The 21,138-nt window shown below is 38.4% G+C and overlaps 1 protein-coding gene across 4 annotated transcripts in view; it reads left to right on the forward strand.

The window, feature by feature from the left end:
- The window catches only part of VMP1 (vacuole membrane protein 1), a 124,695-nt gene that overhangs the window by 10,699 nt on the left and 92,858 nt on the right, over window positions 1-21,138 (forward strand). For all 4 annotated transcript variants that reach the window (XM_052657922.1, XM_052657920.1, XM_052657924.1 and 1 more), the window contains exons 2-5: window positions 6,802-6,903; window positions 10,920-11,055; window positions 12,188-12,278; window positions 13,614-13,724. In XM_052657922.1, coding sequence (XP_052513882.1) covers window positions 6,828-6,903; window positions 10,920-11,055; window positions 12,188-12,278; window positions 13,614-13,724 — 414 coding nt within the window. In that variant the 5' untranslated portion in view covers window positions 6,802-6,827. The remainder of the gene's footprint in view (window positions 1-6,801; window positions 6,904-10,919; window positions 11,056-12,187; window positions 12,279-13,613; window positions 13,725-21,138) is intronic.

Consider the following 21,138-nt stretch of genomic DNA (forward strand, 5'->3'; position numbering starts at 1 on the left):
GGTCGTTCAGTAAGCTGTATTTTCATGACACCCTCCAGTGTTTTTTGTGTCACTTGAGGGGACTCACAGTAATTTGCTTTTACATTGTTTTTGCGTTACAAGTGTAGCTAATGTTTAAAATGAATGGAGCATTATAGTCTTAGTACACTGGATGTACAGCCTACAAAGACCCTTTGTGAGCTGATTTTAGCAGTTTTCTAAGCACTTTTGCCAGAAACAAAAAACCCCACATATTTTAATATCAACCTTCGGTTTTAAGTGTGCTTCAGCTATATTTAAAATCTGCTAGTTACAGCCTTTTAAAGCATTTCTTATATCTAGATATATTTTCATGGTGAAAATTATCTCATGTTTGAGTTAATCTGCTTTCATATTTTTGTCTTATCATCCCATCCATAGACCTGTAGAGTTTATTTCAACAGTTTTATTCTTAGAAATAAAACTGACTTCGATGCATGCTATTCAAATCGACATTACAACAGTCTCAGTGCAAGGCTGCATTGAGTGTCAGGAATACGTCTATGTGCTAGGTTCCTTTTTGAGGAGATTTCAGTCTTTTAAACAGGCTAGTAGTTGGGTTTATTCCCACATCCAGGGATCTGACTGACAATATTCAGTAACAGATTTTCAGAATTTGTGCTACTTCATTAAACTGAAAAGCGGCTCTCCTTAAAAATGTTTATTTCCCCTTTCCCTCGATACGTTGGCTAGAGCTTTTTTGTTGTTCAGCCACCCAGTCGTGTCCAACTCTTTGCGACCCCATGGACTGTAGCACATCAGGCCTCTCTGTCCCTCACCATCTCCCGAAGTTTGCCCAAGTTCATGTCCATTGCATCAGAGGTGCCATACAGCTATCTCATCCTCTGATGCCCTCTTCTCCTTCTGCCCTCAGTCTTTCCCAGCATCAGGGACTTTTCCAGTGAGTCAGCTGTTCATATCAGATGACCAAAATATGGGAGTCTCAACTTCAGCAACAGTCCTTTCAACAAGTATTCAGTTTATTTCCCTGAAGATTGACTGGGTTGGTCTCCTTGCTGTCCGAGGGACTCTCAGGAGACTTCTCAGCACCATAGTTCAAAGGCATCAATTCCTCGGCCCTCTGCCTTCTTTGCTGTCCAGCTCTCACAACTGTACATGACCACTGGGAAGACCACAGCCTTGACTATAATATGGACCTTTGTTGGCAGAGTATTGTCTCTGCTTTTCAACACACTGTCTAGGTTTGTCATAGTTTTCTTGCCAAGAAGCAAACGTCTTCTTTTTTATCCTGTAATGATTTTCTACAGATTGTCCTTTTGGTACTTTTCAAAGTGGTTGCATTGATGAAAAAGAATTCATTTTTGTTATCTAGCATAACAAACCAAGATCTTTCTGTTGATGCTTCTGTAAAAATCAGTTTGCAGGCTCTTGAATATTATGGAAATATGGAAAACAAGTACCTGTAAATGAATACTTGGGCAGTATTGACTATGGTTGTTTTGGAAAATTGAGACATTCCTGGAAAGGGTGTAGAGAAGCTAACATTAAGTGCGTACTGTGTGCCAGCCAGACTCTGTGCAGGACAATTATGTATAATTTTTCTGAAAGTAGAGAAAATAAATGAGAGTCCCCAGAGTAACACGAAGAACATTTAAGGATGACATGAAAATAGGAATGGGGATATTTTATGCGTAAACTCAAATGCAAAAGCTTAAATTACTTACCCAAGGTTATGCAACTAGTAAGTGATGTTGGTAGGATTTTTTTTTTTAGCGCCAAGGAAATAAAACTACTTTCAGGTGGGAAGGAGAATAGAATTAGAATAGCATGGATGTATTAGTCTTGAAGTGTGGAGTACAGGTGAAATGCCGCTTGCCCTGATTTGGCCTCTGATCAGTCATTTTGGCAGCTTTGGGGCACTGAGTTAATGTTCTCAGTTCTGGAGGCTGGAAGTCCAGAATTAAGGTGCCAGCTCTCTTCTTGGCTGGGACATGGCTGTCTTCTTTGTGTGTGCTCACATGACATTTCCTTTGTATGCATACAGAGAGAGGTCTCTGGTGTCTCTTTTCTCTTCTAAGGACACCAGATCTATCTAACTAGGGTCCCACCCTTAGGACCTCATTTAACCTTAATTACCTGCTTAAAAGCCCCAACTATAATATAAATACAGTCACTTTGGGGATTAGAATTTCAGCATATAAGGGAGGGGGAGGTACAATTCAGCACATAACTAGCATATTCTCTTCTTCTGTGAGTGTGTAATTCAGTCCTTATGTAATTGAGTAATTATGGCATAAGAAATATATATTTGGTCTTTGTCCCAATTCCAGGCACAAAGTTCCCAAATCCCTTGTGGTTTTCCTGAGTGATGTAAGTGAAAGGCGCACCTTTTATTCTAATGAGGCAACTTTTGCTGGGCCCGTTGTTAACCTCCAGGGTGGGGACTGATCACCAAAAAAACCTAGACGTGATTAGAGGGTTTGAACTTTCAGCCTCCTCTCCCAACCTCTGGTAGGGGAGTGGGGCTAGAGGTTGGCAAAAGTTTTTCAAAAACTGTTTTTTAAACTGTGAATTTATTTTGTTTGTAAAGAAGTAGACAAAATAACTTAGTCTCTTATGTTATTTCTCACAAAACAAAATTCCAGACTTTTCTAGATAATTTTTTGAGTAGGAAATGTCAGTGGACTGTTTTCTTCTTTAGCATTGTGTAAGAACACATTGTGTAATTGTGTAAGAACACATTATTTGCTCAAATAAAAGTTCCTCTTGAAACGTCTTGTAAAACGTCATTGATTGGTTGCATAATACCATTGTTATTAAGTAAGAACTTAAAACAGACCCAAGTTGTTTTGAATAAAACTTTGTCTCTCAAAGATACCATGGGAAAGAGTAAGACTGGGGAAATGAGTTATTGGTGTTTTGTAGGGGGAAAGGTTTTAGAGTGTGTCCTTCATAACATGTGAGCTGTTTTCTGCCTTCTTACATCTTTGCATCACAAATTAATTAAATGTTCTTTATTGTGATGTGGGTGAATGGCTGTTCATCTCGAAAATGAATTGCCTACAGAATTTGGCTGAATATGATTTTGCAGTTATAAGTCTTTACAGAACTTATGTATGAATGATTAGAAGATGGAAAATCTTTAACTTCTTTATTATATGATTCATTTAAGATATATTCAGTTAATTTTATTAATAAAACCAGAAAGCATGATTTGTGGAATAGATTTGTATTTTTTAAACCTATTGTGATGCTTTGATCATACAGATTTTCACAAATTATCTTCACATTTTTTTGTAATTGCTTTTGAAAATATCATCACAGAAGTATGACTTAAGTTTACAGAATCAAGTTTCAGCTTCTATGACTACTATGAACGTATTGCCCTCTGAGTTCCCATACTTTATCCTGTACTTTCTGTCTCCTTATTGCCAGGTGAAGGTGAAGTTGCTCAGTCATGTCCAACTCTTTGCTACCCCGTGGACTGTAGCCTACCAGGCTCCTCCGTCCAGGGGATTCTCCAGGCAAGAATACTGGAGTGGGTTGCCATTTCCTTCTCCAGGGGATCTTCCCGACCCGGGTCTCCCGCATTGGAGGCAGACGCTTTAGCCTCTGAACCACCAGGGAGTTTGTAATTTCCTCAGTTCTGTCTTGTTGCAACAAAAATTTGAAGCAACTGGACAGACCAGCATTACAGCCCTTGGACAGACCAGTGTTACAGCTCTGTGTTACAGCTCAGTTTTATTTACAAAGCAAAGGAAAATACATCCTTGAGGCGTGAAGGCATGCCGACCCAAAAGACAGGAAGAGAAGAGAGGCCCTGGCCCAATTTTGACTCCTCTTTTTACGTGTTTTTTTCTCCTCCTCCTGGGCCTGCCCTATGTAAATTGGGCTAGCCTGGAGTGCTGTTTGTTTTACCCGAGGTCCTCACTCCGGTTTTCCGACCTTCCTTTGTTCTGTTTTCACAAGCTTTTCCCTTCTTTGTCTTTTAGCCACCGCCATTTTGGACTCCTTTTTCCAATTCTAACTACCTAACATTATCATCATTGTAACTGGTATATATGGAGTGCCTATAAAAGATGAGACAATATTAGTATTTTATGCACATTATTTTATTTAATCCTCAGAGTACCTTTTGAAGAAACTGATAGATAGAGAGATGTAAAAACTTGCCAAAGCTTAAAATAGATACTGGGAAGTTTGGATTTGAATCCAGTTCTGTTAGATTCTGAAACCTGTTTTCTTTCTGCTAAGTTATTTACTGTACATCTGTTTCATTGTTTCATGTTATAATTGAAGTCTTGTGTTCATGTGGTTTCCCTACCAGACTGTGACCTGCTGGAGGATAAGGATCTTCCGGTATTCACATTTGTGTCTTCAGTGGCCATTATTGACCCCAGAACCTTTATACTGAGTGTTGAATGAAAGACACTCATGTAGCTTATGTGGTAGCCATGAGGCTTGTGCTATGAAGTACTTTCTCTCATACAGACAGTTGCTAGGTTTACTGCTTCATATACCTACGCTTTTGGTGTATTAAAAGCATCGGTTCTTCAGCGTGGCTCAGGTGGTGAAGCATCTGCCTACAATGCAGGAGACCTGGGTTCAATCCCTGGGTTGGGAAGATCCTCTGGAGAAGGAAATGGCAACCCACTCCAGTACTCTTGCCTGGAAAATCCCATGGACAGAGGAGCGTGGTAGGCTACAGTCCCTGGGGTCGCAAAGAGTCGGACACGACTGAGCGATTTCACTTCGGTGTATTGGCCATTTATGGTTATATGCACACTGGCATGCCCAAACATACACTCCTTCATCATCATCAGTCCTGTGGACATGAGAATTTTTGTTCTCCTTTTGTAGGCCCAAAGAATCAAGATCTAGAAAAAATGAGACTTACTTAAAATCATGCAACTAGTTAGTAGCAAATCTGGTGTGCAAATCTGGATTTTAGACTCACAGTCCTCTGCTTCAGGCTCTCCATCTGTGCTGAGGGAAACCTGTGCTTTATTTCCTGATATGTTAATTTGTTTATTGAAAAATGAAGGCAACAAAGAAAGGTGTCCAGAAATGGATTATGTCGAAAAGAAGAAACCTTCTGTTGGAATAATGAATGTAGGCTTTTTCTTTAGCCTTTATAGTCTTGCGTTTGTTTTCCTTTATGAAGCCTAAAGTATGGTTGGAATTTTAGCTAAGGGATAAAATTGTTCTAACTAAAAAACTGTAGGCAGATTGAACCCATGGCCACGTCGTATTCTCATCAGTTCAGTTCAGTTCAGTCGCTTAGTCCTGTCCGACTCTTTGCGACCCCATGAATCGCAGCACACCAGTCCTCCCTGTCCATCACCAACTCCCGGAGTGCACTCAGACTCACGTCCATCGAGTCCATGATGCCATCCAGCCATCTCATCCTCGGTCATCCCCTTCTCCTCCTGCCCCCAATCCTTCACAGTGTCAGAGTCTTTTCTGATGAGTCAACTCTTCACATGAGGTGGCCAAAGTACTGGAGTTTCAGCTTTAGCATCATTCCTTCCAAAGAAATCCCAGGACTGATCTCCTTCAGAATGGACTGGTTGGATCTCCTTGCAGTCCAAGGGACTCTCAAGAGTTTTCTCCAACACCACAGTTCAAAAGCATCAATTCTTCGGCACTCTGCCTTCTTCACAGTCCAACTCTCACATCCATACATGACCACTGGAAAAACCATAGCCTTGACTAGACGGACCTTACTTCGGCAAAGTAATATCTCTGCTTTTTTTTTTTTTTTTTGGTCTCTGCTTTTGAATATGCTATCTAGGTTGGTCATAACTTTTCTTCCAAGGAGTAAGCATCTTTTAATTTCATGGCTGCAGTCACCATCTGCAGTGATTTTGGAGCCCCCAAAAATAAAGTCTGACACTGTTTCCACTGTTTCCCCATCTATTTCCCATGAAGTGATGGGACCAGATGCCATGATCTTTGTTTTCTGAATGTTGAGCTTTAAGTCAACTTTTTCACTCTCCTCTTTCACTTTCATCAAGAGGCTTTTTATTTCCTCTTCACTTTCTGCCATAAGGGTGGTGTCATCTGCATATCTGAGGTTATTGATATTTCTCCCGGCAGTCTTCATTCCAGCTTGTGTTTCTTCCGGTCCAGCGTTTCTCATGATGTACTCTACTCAGTAGTTAGGCAGGGCGTGTGGGGCCTTAGTCCCTGACCAAGGGCTGGAACCGTGTCCCTGTGTGGGAAGGCGGGCTCTTAACCACTGCACCACCAGGCAAGTCCTTAAAGAGTACATTTAATTCATCTTAAACATTTAAAATTTTCACTTTCTATGCCTGTACATTTTTTTCTTTCAGTAGAATTGCTTGCTAAATATAATTAATCTTGGATCTGTTGTCAACATTTTTAACATGTTTGATAATGTAATCTTTTTTTTTTTTTAAATAACGCCAAAGGACTGAACGATTGGTAAAATTTGAGTAGATAGTGTGTATGGTATTAATGAATTAGAAAGACTTTGGACCATTTAAGTTATCTGTTTGAAAGTACTAGTATCTTATAACCTTCTGTGGACAAATTGCCTCCAAATTTTAATGTGGAAAAGCACTGGGATAGCTGTTTGGAAAAGGATTGCCACAACATGGCTTTTATATGTTTAATACTTCTACTAGACTTTTATGCAGATTATTAAATCTTGATTATAACAGAGACAATTAAGGCGTCAACACGTTGAGATAGCAGGTGGGGATTCCTGCCCTGTGCTTTCTGTATTCAGTTTCATTCATCCACAGATGCAAGGCAGGAATATGTAACATAGCACTGGATTTTGTTTTGTTTTATTAGCTCCTCAAGAGTTATTGATCTATGAAATGGCAGAGAATGGAAAAAATTGTGACCAGAGACGTGTAGCAATGAACAAGGAACAATATAATGGAAACTTCACAGGTAAAGGATGGTGGTTTGGAGGGATAAGATCTGTGGGTTTAAATGATATACTTTTCATTGGAATAAAATTCAAATATATCTAATATGTATTATCTTTTGTTAATAAAATAATATATGGTAATATAAAATACATAAAATTCTTATAAATCTTATAAAAGATTATCTTTTGTTTCATCTTCATAGTAAATTAAATTGTGGATGTATAAGGGTCTATAAGGTGATTTTTCACAGTGATAGCAGAAGCAGCTTGGCCATAGTCACATCAGCAGTGTTCTAGATACAAAATTTTTGCTTTTTAATCTTACGGTGTGATAAATATTTATTTGACTCTGTTTGCCATTCACTTGTATCCTGCTATTTTGTAACCTTAGAAATAGATTATAAATTTATTTATTATGCTAATTATAATTTTAATAATTATCCAAAAAGTCAGAATGTGATTATTGTGGATTCCTTTTTAAATTTTAGTTTGAGACAAATAAATTTGTATTTTAATTGAATTAGGAATTTGTGGTAAATTTCAGTATATTTGACTCTTTTTTATACATTTACCCTAAAAATTACGGTTATCATTTATATAGACGATTTAAGTAAGAACTTTCCTTTATGTGTTTAAAAGAAGGTGAAAGGTTTTCCTTTTCTGTTAATTGTAATGATTTTCTTTTTAACTTGATCATTTGACATCTCAAACACATTGCAGATAATATCAGTACTTCAGCAGGCTTATAATTGTATCATAGAAATCTTCTACTGGAAGGACTGCAAGCTTTTTGAAGTAGTAGTTCCCATCTGTTCATTTTGATCACTACATTGCTTTGTAGAATGTGTTTGCAGCACTTAACTGACTTTTGGGTTACTTTGGTTGTCAATAAATTTTGTATCGTTTCACCATGAGTCTCAGGATTCAGAGATAGGCATTGTATGTATCAGAGTCTCGTCCCATTCGGAGCTTTCACATGTCATTTTTTCTTTCCTTTCAGCAAGCACATGCATTTGTATATTCTTCTACTATTGCTTACACCGTTGGAATTTAAAATTAATGTGAGAATGACACACTTAGGGTCCTGTACCATGGTGTGCATTTGTTTGAGATTTTTAACTTACTATTTTCTAGAGATTGTACATGAAGAGCTTATTCTTTCTTACTTGTTTATTTTGGGCTGCACTAGGACTTCGTTGCTGCGTGCAGGCTTCCTCTTCATGGCAATGCACAGGCTCCTTATTGCTGTGCTTTCCCTTGTTGTGGGGCACAAGCTCTAAAGCACAGGCTCAGTAGTTGTGGCCCACGTGCTTCACTGCTCCACAGCATGTGGGATCTTCCCAGACCATGGCTTGAATCAGAGTCCTCTGCTTTGGCAGGTAGATTCTTATCCACTGAACCACCAGGGAAGTCCCAAGAACTTATTCTTTACTATGGCTGCTTAGTGTTCTGTTGTTCAGGTGTAACATATTTTAATCACTCCTCCGTCTTATTAAAGCAAATAACACTACACTGAATAAACTTGTACAAAAGTCATTTCTCCTCACACCTAATCATTCTCCTAAGTAGAATTATTGAGTGACAGTTCAGTTCAGTTCAGTCGCTCAGTCGAGTCCAACTCCTTGCGACCCCATGGACTGCAGCACGCCAGGCCTCCCTATCCATCACTAACTCCTGGAGTTTACCCAAACTCATCTCCATTGAGTCAGTGATGCCATCCAACCATCTCATCCTGTGTCATCCCCTTCTCCTTCCACCTTCAATCTTTCCCAGGATCAGGGCCTTTTCCAGTGAGTCAGCTCTTTGCATCAGGTGGCCGGAGTATTGGAGTTTCACCTTCAACATCAGTCCTTCCAGTGAAGACTCAGGACTGGTCTTCTTTAGGAAGGACTGGTTGGATCTCCTTGGAGTCCAAGGGATTCTCAAGAGTTTTCTCCAACACCACAGTTCAAAAGCATCAATTCTTCAGTGCTCAGTTTTCTTTATAGTCCAACTCTCACATCCAAACGTGACTTCTGGAAAAACCATAGCCTTGACTTGACGGACCTTTGTTGGCAAAGCAATGTCAAAGTTGGTCATAACTTTGCTTTTTGATATGCTGTCTAGGTTGGTCATAACTTTCCTTCTAAGGAGTAAGTGTCTTTTAATTTCATGGCTGTAATCACCATCTGCAGTGATTTTGGAGCCCCCCAAAATAAAGTCTGCCACTGTTTCTACTGTTTCCCCATCTATTTCCCATGAAGTGATGGGACCAGATGCCATGATCTTTGTTTTCTGAATGTTGAGCTTTAAGCCAACTTTTTCACTCTCCTCTTTCACTTTCATCAAGAGCCTCTTTAGATCTTCTTCACTTTCTGCCATAAGGGTGGTGTCATCTGCATATCTGAGGTTATTGATATTTCTCCCGGCAATCTTCATTCCAGCTTGTGCTTCATCCAGCTCGGCATTTCACATGATGTGCTCTGCATATAAGTTAAATAAGCAGGGTGACAATATACAGCCTTGACATACTCCTTTTCCTGTTGGCAACCAGTCTGTTGTTCCATGTCCAGTTCTAACTCTTGTTTCCTGACCTGCATACAGGTTTCTCAAGAGGCAGGTCAGGTGGTCTGGTATTCCCATCTCTTTCAGAATTTTCCACAGCTTATTGTGATCCACTATGCCAAAGCATAGTCAATAAAGCAGAAATAGATGTTTTTCTGGAACTCTCTTGCTTTTTCCGTGATCCAGCGGATGTTGGCAATTTGATCTCTGGTTCCTCTGCCTTTTCTAAAACCAGCTTGAACATCTGGAAGTTTACGATTCATGTATTGTTGAAGCCTCGCTTGGAGAATTTTGAGCATTACTTTACTAGCATGTGAGATGAATACAATTGTGCGGTAGTTTGAGTATTCTTTGGCATTGCCTTTCTTAGGGATTGGAGTGAAAACGGACCTTTTCCTGTCCTGTGGCCACTGCTAGTTTTCCAAATTTGCTGGCATATTGAGTGCAGCACTTTCACAGTGTTATGTTTTAGGATTTGAAATAGCTCAACTGGAAGTATATGCATTTATAATTTCAAGAGATGATGCCAAGAGATTTACAATAATAAGTAACCTTAATTGTACATATATAACATGAATTAACTCATTTAATCTTTAACAAGACCCTAAAAAGTAAGTACTGTTTTTATTTTAGTGAAGAGAAAACTGAGGCACAGAAAGGTTAACTGGCTTTGACCAGTAGGTGGCAGAGCCAAGGTTTGATATCCCTTCACAAGGTTGTTTTAGAGCAGAACCTGCTGGTCTTCCCTGATAGCTCAAATGGTAAAGAATCTGCCTGCAATACAGGAGACCTGGGTTTAGTCCCTGAGTTGGGAAGATCCCCTGGAGAAGGCAATGGCAACCCACTCCAGTATTCTTGCCCAGAGCATTCCATGGACATAAGAGCTTAGCAGGCTATAGTCCGTGGGATCGTAGAGAGTCAGATATGATGAAGTGACTAACACTACTACTACTAGTTGGCCTTCACATTTTGAGCTCTCAATCACTTTGTTCTATGATATGATGCTAAATTACCCTTCACAGAAAGTGGACTAATTTAGTATTCCAGTAACGTGTGGGCTTCCGAGGTGGGTCAAATGGTAAAGTGTCTACCTGCAATGCCAGAGACCCGGGTTCAATCCCTGGGTCAGGAAAATCCCCTGGAGAAGGAAATGGCAACCCACTCCAGTACTCTTGCCTAGAAAATTCTATGGATGGAGGAGCCTGGTAGGCTACAGTACATAGGGTTGCAAAGAGTTGGACACGACTGAGCGACTTCACTTTCACTTTCAGTAATGTATAAGAGAAACTTGTGTCCTGACTGATATAATTCCAAAAATAATGGTAAGAGTAGAACAGCAGGACATAGCCTAGACTTGGCACAGTGTGAATCGGGTTGTTTGCTTTTGAGGCTTCTGTGCAGTCCTTCAAACGCGGGATGGGAAGATAGGTGAGTTTCGAGAGTGACTGGGAGAAGTAGCATCCTGTTTTAACTTCTGCACTAATTTTTTCAGACCCCTCTTCAGTGAATGAAAAGAAGAGGAGGGATCGAGAAGAAAGACAGAACATTGTCCTGTGGAGACAGCCACTCATTACCTTGCAGTATTTTTCTCTGGAAACCCTAGTAATCTTGAAGGAATGGACCTCAAAGTAAAGAGTCTTCCATTAACTTTTATATAAACTGTTTTTACTAATTCTAGAAGTCTTCAGCAAGCTCCTATTCCTGCCACCTGGTCTATCAAAATGGATTAATTAAATTTAGAATGTTATAGGAACACATTTATTTTCCTTTTTATATGTAGTTTGAAGAAAAATAGATTAGGGAAACTTACTGCTATTTGTTCACTGGATTATTACAGTTGATTATTGTTTCCTATTGAATCCTTTATGCAGAGGAGAACCCTAAGAACGAAAAGTTTTTTCTTCTGGCTTTACCTTCAGGAGAAATCAGGCCTGTGTACGTTAGATACACTGATTCTTTAGCAGGTCAAGGTTCAGGATACGTGGCACTACTGATAATTTGAGCCAATGAAAAGGACTCTGCCATGGAAATTGTGTTCTCTGTTTGAATTTAGTACTTGTAAGCCCTGTAGAGCGAGTTGAACTTTTAATTGCCTTAATCATTTTCTGGTTTACCTTTCCAAGATATCTGTAATAATACCTTACATTTTTATTGTACTTCCGGTTTATAAAGTATTTTGTAACACTTGTTAGTTCATTTGATTCTTCTAGCAATTCTGCGAAGAAGGTAAAATAAGTATATGATCATTATGATTTTAAAAACAAGGAACAGAATCAGATTGGTTGAGTGTCTTACTCCAAGCGCAGTACTTCAGAGATTCTGATCCAAGTCCTCTGACTAAAGGCTAATGCCCTATCCAGTAAATGCTTTTTCAAATTCATTTCTAGTTGGAGGATAATAGCTTTACAGTATTGTGTTGGTTTCTGCCATACAGCAGCATGAATCAGCCAGAAGTACACATATATCCTCTTCGTCCTGTCCCAGTTAGAGGCTGGAGTATATACAAGCAATTTGGGGGTTTGGGGAGGGCTGCAGTAGTGTTTCTAGGAAGAAATTAGATTTTGTACCCATGTATCTTGTTTATTCTCTTCTGTACATCAAGAGACCATAGTCTTTAAGAGCAGAAGAGCTCAGTCCACCAAGAACCACTTCTAAACCTGAGCTAAAAAACTTCATTGTTTAAGTGAGAAATGTCTTGAGAGTGGTGAATCCTAAAAATGAGACTGTGATGTATCTCATTCTTTTTGTTTTGTTTTTAAGATTATGGCATCGTCAAAGCATTGTGGTGTCTTTTTTACTGCTGCTTGCTGTGCTTACAGCTACGTATTATATTGAAGGAGCACATCAACAGGTACGAGGTTCAACGCAGTTCTTGTTCCTTCCCGAATCCCAGGCAGTTTCAGAATGGAACTGTTTTGGGTTTTGTTGATTTTTTTTTTTTAATTTATCTCATAAGTGGTATCTTAATGTCTTATTTTTAAGGTCAAATATTAAAAATATTCTTGTGGTAATTCATGGCTGCTCAGTATTTATATTTGGTATATATCATTCGTTTTTACCTTTAAGGATTTAAATGTAACTTTCCAGGCAATGTTTAGTCAAAGCAGCATGAATTCTTTAATCACTACCAAAGTCTTCATGTTTTCTATACTGTGACCTATCAAAGCTCATATACTCATCCTAGATTGAAAGTTTGGTTTTATATGTATAAAGTGGGGGGAAGTTTGCTTGCCTGTTGTCTATAAATACAGCATAAATGAAGGGAAAATAGGACATTTTGTTAATAACTTTTGTTAAAATAGCAAAATGTTCATGTATTCTGATAGGAAATAGTTCTAAAATGATACCATTTCACATGTTAGAGCAGTTTACCTCTATATTCATCAAAATGCCAGTGGTAATTATCTTTGGTAGGGTGGAGATTATGGACGATAGTTGTTTTTTACTTTATGTATTTTTACTTGTCTGTAATAAACATATGTTGCTTATAAAAGTAGGAAACAATAAATGGCATTAAAAGGAGGGGGGTGAAGCAGTTTACTTCTAATCAGAGAAGTCTTTATACATATAAATGCAAGTTTTAAATATATTTTAAAGAAATCTCTGTGTGCTATTAAGAGTTTCCAGGGAACCAGATTTACTGTCCAGTATGAGCATCTAAACTCTGGAAATCTTCCAAGTCCATATCCCAGTGGGCTGCAGTTTGCTTTTGCTTGTAAAGCATCATGGTCTTAAATATATAAAAATAATTTTATGTACATTTTTTACTAGGATCAACAAGAATATGTTCTGGTTCCAAATATTATATAAATAACCACCCATCTCTTACCACTGTATATTATCATGCTTTTTTAAACAAAATTTGTGAAACTTTTAAGGGTCTTTAAAATTTTTATTCTCATAGTTATCAGTAATTTGCATATTTCCTACAAATGTCATTGTAATAGTAGGACTTTTAAAATGTTAGAAATGAGCTTTATTCTAGTCACATGGGTTTTTTTTTTTTTTGGTCATCTCTGCTATCACATGTTAGAGGAATTAGGTCTCTTTAAGGAGCCTTGAATCTTAATACTTTCTTCCTATTGGAAAGTTAGTGGTTTTTTTTTTTTAATTGTAGTTAATAAATACATTTCTGCTTAAGAATTCTGATTTTGTTTTTTATCACCTTATCTCTTTTGTTTTTCAGTATGTGCAACGGATAGAGAAACAGTTTCTTTTGTATGCCTACTGGATAGGCTTAGGAATTTTGTCTTCTGTTGGGCTTGGAACAGGGCTGCACACCTTTCTGCTTTATCTGGTAAGATTAACTTAATAATCGAGGTTGAAAGAGATTATGTTTTAATTTGTCCTTATACTTCAGAAGTTAAAATTCTAAGGTTTTATTTGACTATCTTTGTGTTTTCTATGTATTCTAATCCTCCAATCAGTGCTTTAGATTTGATTCAGAACTCTGTTTTGGTTTTCTTTTGAGTTGAGAATTTAAAAAAAGAAGGGAGGGGAAAAGCCTTAGGCAAATGAGATTATTTACTTATATTAATTCAGCCAGGAAACGTTTTTTCTGTTGAGATTTCGGAATAGTAGTTCTCTTGCTTATGCAGTTACATTGTAATAGTTGAAGTTATTCAGTTGTACGAAATTCCACGTACGGGTTGGAATTGACTTGGACAGTAACTTTCTCTGTTAATAGCCAATGAGAAATGGTGTCTTCCCTCACACCCTCAGATAACCGTGTGCACAACGGGGTGGTTACTCTGGTGTTCTTACTGAACGCGGCTCATAAAGTGTGATGTGTGTAGAACTGATGCTATCTTAAACTCTTTTAAATCAAGATATAAAATGTACCCTTCCTAAAAAATATATATATATATTTTACTTAGTTGAAATTAGAGAAATGAAAGAGAGGTATTTGCTTTGGACACTGGCAAATATAATGAAATAATGGCAGAGCTAGGACTAGGGAGTGACAAGCGTGACATCGAGGGCACAGAATTTATATACTTTTAGGGTCATAGAAATGTGGGGCCCATGAGTGAAGGCCTCATTTAATTTGTACCCTGGATGTCTCTCTTGTTTCACTCTCTTCCTGTCTCTGAATAATATATTGAAAACAATTTCATATTTGAAAACACCTTGCTCTTGGTGGAGAAAACAGGTGAGAAGTTGTCATAGCAGTACTGATTGCTGAATGGAGTTCAGCAGTGCAAACACTTCCAATCTCTGTGCTTCAGTGAATGCATTTCTGAAGCAGGTGTGAGAAATAATTAGGAAATGAGTATTCAGAAGGCTGCTGAACTAATGATCTGAAGAATAAAGTATTAATCTATAATACATAAGTTCTGTCAGTTTATGGGAATTTTAAAACATGGAATTTTAGAATTCTGTTCATGACTGCTTGTTGATTTTAACCCAGATAGAAGCATAAATCCTGGATAAGTGATCATATCAGAGTTTCTTTAATTATTCTAGAAATATAATGCTATACTAGAGGTTGCGGCAGAGGAGGAAAAAAGAAAATGCCAGTTACCTTTCTATTCTTTTCTAGACCTGTCCTCTTAGATTCCTTGGGAAGACCAGATTAAGGAACTCATTAGTTGCATTTGATTAATTTGGAAGTATTTAAAAAGCTACCTAGCTAGCAGATTGTACTGAATCTTTAAAGGGATTCTAATGAACCCTATAAATCCCATAATAAGAATAAGAAAAATTTGAAACTTAGAAGTTTCACGTTTTCTGTTTCTTTTCATATCCTTGAGAAACTTTTATAAAATGGCATTTATAAACTGTCTTGCTGTGAAAACATTCTTATTTTAGTTCCATTGATTCATGTAACCAGTAAAGGATTTAAAACATACAAATAAGCATTTATTACAAAGTGTATTTCACTGAAAAGTCAGCCTTTGTTTCCGTAAACTAAGTAGTTATTTCTGCCCTTGATCAGAGTGCAAGGTTAAGGGAATGTAGTTAGATTTTTCACAAGTTTAGAAGGAATTCTTCAAAAACTATTTGAAGGAAAGTATCACTCTTAGTCAAGGCTGTGGTTTATCCAGTGGTCATGTATGGATGCGAGAGTTGGACTGTGAAAAAAGCTGAGCGCCGAAGAATTGATGCTTCTGAACTGTGATGCTGGAGAAGACTCTTGGGAGTCCCTTGGACTACAAGGAGATCCAGCTAGTCCATTCTAAAGGAGATCAGCCCTGGGTGTTCCTTGGAAGGAATGATGCTAAAGCTAAAATTCCAGTACTTTGGCCACCTCATGCGAAGAGTTGACTCATTGGAAAAGACTCTGATGCTGCGAGGGATTGGGGGCAGGAGGAAAAGGGGACGACAGAGGATGAGATGGCTGGATGGCATCACTGACTCGATGGACATGAGTTTGAGTGAACTCCGGGAGATGGTGATGGACAGGGAAGCCTGGCGTTCTGCGATTCATGGGGTCGCAAAGAGTCAGACATGACTGAGCGACTGAACTGAACTGAACTGATCACTCTCTCATTACTCTCAGTGCCATGTATATTATTACTAGTTAAGCAAATGTGGAGATAAAATCAAGGAACATCTGAAACTGTGTTGCGTTATACATAAAAACCATATAAAAACATTGTGGCATTATCATTGCTGGTAATAAACTGCCATCCAGATGGATCAGACCACGTTTTTCAGCATTAGGTTAATTTGGTTTTGGTCTGCTGTTTGTCAGTAGCATTTAGGGTTGTTTTTAAGTGCCCTAAAAGCAAAACAACCAGATCTGCACTTCTGTTGTTGACTCAGTCATGTCTGACTCTTTGTGATTCCGTGAATGGCAGCACACCAGGTTTCCCTTTGTTCCTTGTCTCCCGGAGTTTGCTCAGACTCGTGTCCATTAAGTTAGTGATGCCATCCACCTATCTCCATCCTCTGTCGCCCCCTTCTCCCCCTACCCTCAGTCTTTCTCAGTATCAGGGTCTTTTCCCATGAGAAAGCTCTTCACGTCACGTGGCTGAAGTGTTGAAACTTCAGCTTTAGTATTAGTTGTGCCAGTGAATAATCAGGGTTTATTTCCCTTAGGATGGACTGGTTGGATCTCCTCGCAGTCCAAGGGACTCTCAAGAGTCTTCTCCAGCACCACAATCCAAAAGCATCCATTCTTCCGTGCTCAACATTTTTTATGCTCCAACTCACATCCATACACAACCACTGGAAAAACCATAGCTTTGACTATACGGAGCTTTGTTGGCAAAGTGATGTCTCTGCTTTTTAATATGCTGTCTAGGTTTGTCATAGCTTTCCTTCCAAGGAGTAAGCGTCTTTTAATTTCATGGCTGCAGTCACTGTCCACAATGATTTTGGAGCCCAAGTAAAGAAAGTCTGTCACTGTTTCCATTGTTTCCCCATCTGTTTGCCATGAAGTGATGAGACTGGATGCCATGATCTTCATTTTTTGAATGCTGAGTTTTAAGCCAGAGTTTTCACTCTCCTCTTTCACTTTCACCAAGGGCTCTTAAGTTCCTCTTTGCTTTCTGCTCTTAGGGTGGGGTCGTCTGCATATGTGAGGTTGTTGATATTTCTCCCAGAAATCTTGATTCCAGCTTGTGCTTCATCCAGCCTGGAATTTCTCATGATGTACTCTGCATATAAGTTAAATAAGCAGAGTGACAATATACAGCCTTGTCCCAGTTTTGAACCAGTCCATTGTTCCGTGTACAGTTCTGTTACTTCTTGACCTGCATACAGGTTTCTCAAGAGGCAGGTAAGGTGGGCTGATATTCCCATCTCTAAGAATTTTCCACAGTTTGTTGTGATTCACACAGTTAAGGCTTTGGCTCTGATCCACACAGTCAAAGGCTTTAGCGTAGTCAGTGAAGCAGAAGTAGACGTTTTTCTGGAATTCCCTTGCTTTTTTCTATGATCCAACAGATGTTGGCAATTGGATCTCTGGCCTCTCTGCCTTTCCTAAATCCAGCTTATACGTTTGGAATTTCTTGGTTCATATACTGTTGAAGCCTAGCTTGAAAAATTTTGAGCATTACCTTGCTAACATGTGAAATGAGCAGTTATGTGGCAGTTTGAACATTCTTTGGCATTGCCTTTCTTTGGGATTGGAATGAAAACTGACCTTTTCCATTCCTGTGGCCACTGTTGAGTTTTCCAAATTTGCTGGCATATTGAGTGCAACACTTCAACAACATTATCTTTTAGGATTTTGAATTGCTCAGCTGGAATTCCATCATTTCCACTAGCTTCGTTCATAGTAAAGCTTCCTAAGGTCCACTTCACTTTACACTCCAGGATATCTGGAGTGACCACACCATCATGGTTAATCTCGATCATTAAGACTGTTTTTGTACAGTTGAGGAACCAATATTGATCTGCTGCTGCTGCTGCTAAGTCGCTTCAGTCGTGTCCGACTCTGTGCGACCCCATAGACAGCAGCCCACCAGGCTCCGCTGTCCCCGGGATTCTCCAGGAAAGAACAACTGGAGTGGGTCTCCATTTCCTTCTCCAATGCAGGAAAGTGAAAAGTGAACATGAACTCGCTCAGTTGTGTCCGACTCTTCACGACCCCATGGACTGCAGCCTACCAGGCTCCCCTGTCCATGGGATTCTCCAGGTGAGAGTACTGGAGTGGGTCGCCATTACTAACTAAAGCCAGTTGTTTATATTAGAGTTCACTCTGTGTTTTATATAGTTTTATAGGTTTTGGCATGAGCTTATACATTCTTCATTACAGGATCACAGAATAGTTTCACTCTCCTAAAAATACCCTGTGCTATACCTGTTTATTCTTACCCTTCTCATTCTCCCTACTCACAGACCCTAAGAAAACACTAATCTTCTACTCTCTCTGTAAGTTTTGATTTTGTTCATATAGTTGGGATTATATAGTATGAGTTTTTTCCTGCTTGACTTCTTTCTCTTAGCAATATGTATGTAAAGTTCCTCCATTGTCTTCATGGCTTGATACCTCAGTTCTTTATTTTTGGAGGGGGGCATGCCCCACCTCATGTGGGATCTTAATTCCTCAACCAAGGATCAAACCCACACCCACTGCATTGGAAGCACAAAGTCCCCTGGGTCGCCGGGAAGTGCCAATATCTCATTTTTTTTATTCCCAAATAATATCCCATTTCCTGGATGTACCACAATTTGTTTATCCATTCATGTATTGAAGATCATCATGGTTATTTCCAGGTTATAGCAATTATGAATAAAGCTGCTATAAATATTCATGTGCAGGGTTTTGGATATATATATAAGAATTTGGCTCATTTGGGTAAATACCTAGGGGCATGATCTGTAGATTATGTATATTAATTGGTGATACATAGGAAAGTAATCAACTTTTGTATATTAACCTTGTATCCTGCAACCTAAGTAGTTTCAGGACTTTATTGTTGATTCTTTAGGATTTTCTATATAAGATAATCGTGTCATCTGCAAATAGTTTTGTTTTTTCCTTCTCAATCTGTGTACCCTTTCGTTTTTACCCCTTGTCTTTTATTGCGTTAGCTCCGTCTGATGTTGAATTGGGAGTGGTGACAGGGAAATCACCTTGTTCCCAACCTTAGTGAGGAAGCCTCTAGTTTCTCACCATGAAGCTACATGTTAGCTACAGGTTTTTTTAGGTGTTCTTTATCAAGTAGATGAAACTTACTTCTGTTCCTAGTTTGTTGTGAGTTGTGTGCGTGTTTGAGAGTTTTTTGTTTTTTTTTAATCATGAATCAGTGAGGATTTGGTCAGAAGAACACTTTTTTAGATAGTAGTGATCAAAAATGGATGAAAGGTCAGTATAGCAAACAAATTCAGAATGAGAAGTCTTGAAGAGCAATATATTAATGTTAAAAATAAAAAGATACCCAGAATATGCCATTTCCATTTGATGAGATTATCTTTAGTTCTTAAATTTGTTAGTTCTTAAACACAGAATTCCTTCCAGAATTCCTTAGGTATAATAGGGAAAATGAAGAAAAACAAATATTGGGAAAAAATAATTTTCCAAGAAGTCAAGCAAAAGGAAGATAAAAGATGTCACTAGTTTTTGTTTATTTTTAATTACCTGATGGGATGAAAGTTAGATTCCAAGAAATTAACTACAGCTGTTTCTACTACTACTACCAAAAATGGCAAACATTGTCATTATTGTCATCAGAGTAATACTAACTGAAGTCAATTCTATTGGTTTTTTATCCATATTTGGTATTTATTTTTGTGAGATCGCATCCTGTTGAACTCCAGCCAGGTGATTTGCTTTCATCAAAGAAATGTGAGCATAACTGATAGATCTTGCTTCCTGATGGAAGCTTCAAGGCTTGTCATGCTGTGTTTCACCTGGAGCCCGAGTCTCTGGCTATGGTGAGCAGATTCACCTTGCTAGCCTCTGATGGATATGTAGAGTAAGGGAGATAGAAACTTACTTGTCTTGAGCTGCTGAGTTTGGGGGCTGTTTGTTATTTTAACCTATCCTGACCAATAAACTAACATTTATTGAATGTTAATTACCACACGCTAGACTCTGTGCTCAGCTCTTTACCTGAATTATTTCCGGTAGTCCTTCCAAGAGCCAAGCTAGTCAATAAACAATAGTGTAGCAAATGTGTAGTAAAAAAAAATGTCATCAGTAAGTATAGACTATGCATTTGTGAACTTTGGCAGTTATGGAGAAAAATAGCCAGGAAACTAGAGGCAAAGCAGTATCAAATAAAAGTTTAAGAATTTGATCTCTTATTATTTAAAAAGCTATTCAAAATCTATGGTTAGATTTTTAACATTTTCTTGGTGGTAATGGTTGACATCGTTTTTTCTTTATAGATCATCATTCCTTTTGTATTATATATGTGAAATGTGATTATATCTGGAAAGTCCTAATTACATCTTTCATTTATGAGCCTTCACATAGTCCTCACTTAAGGAGATGTGATATTAACGTTCTTATGCCATACATTTTTATTCTGATGAAATAGGCAACCTTTCCATGTACCCATATAACTCTTCAGTCAAGAAAACAATTGACTACATTAGGAGAGAAGTTTGGTCAGAAATATGACCCTTCTTTTGACAACAGTTTACAGCAAGGGACTTCCCTGGTGGTCTAGTGGGAGGCTCTGTCCTCCCAGTGCAGGGGGTAGGGGTTCAGTCCCTGGTTAGGGACCTAGGATCCCACATGCTTCTTAGCCAAAAAGGAAAACATAAAACAGAAGCAATATGGTAACAAATTCAATAGAGATTTTAAAAAGGGTCCACATGAAAAACTTAAAGATAATTTATAGTAAAATAAATGAAAAAGAAACTGACTTTAACAAAGAGAAAAAATTTAGTCATTCTTGATCATGGTTCTCTTTAATGGAAATTATGATTTTAAAGTGAAATAGGAAAATTTTTCCTGCATAGACAAAATTTCTCAATTAGGTTCTTCCCAGTATGGAAGTTACCTCTTTTGGAAGTAATCATTTAGTTAATTATAACTCACTGTCTAACTAAATGGTGATCTAAAAATGTTACTCTATTTCCTAAAATATTATTTACCTACATATCTGCCTTTGAAATGAAAAGTTTTCTTGATTTTTAAGTTTCAGTTCAGTTCAGTGGCTCAGTCGTGTCCGACACTTTGCGACCCCATGAATCACAGCACGCCAGGCCTCCCTGTCCATCATGAACTCCCAGAGTTTACCCAAACTCATGTCCATCGAGTCGGTGATGCCATCCAGCCATCTCATCTTCTGTCGTCCCCTTCTCCT

This window comes from Budorcas taxicolor, chromosome 19, assembly GCF_023091745.1.
Source record: "Budorcas taxicolor isolate Tak-1 chromosome 19, Takin1.1, whole genome shotgun sequence".
NCBI classification, from domain to species: Eukaryota; Metazoa; Chordata; class Mammalia; order Artiodactyla; family Bovidae; genus Budorcas; species Budorcas taxicolor.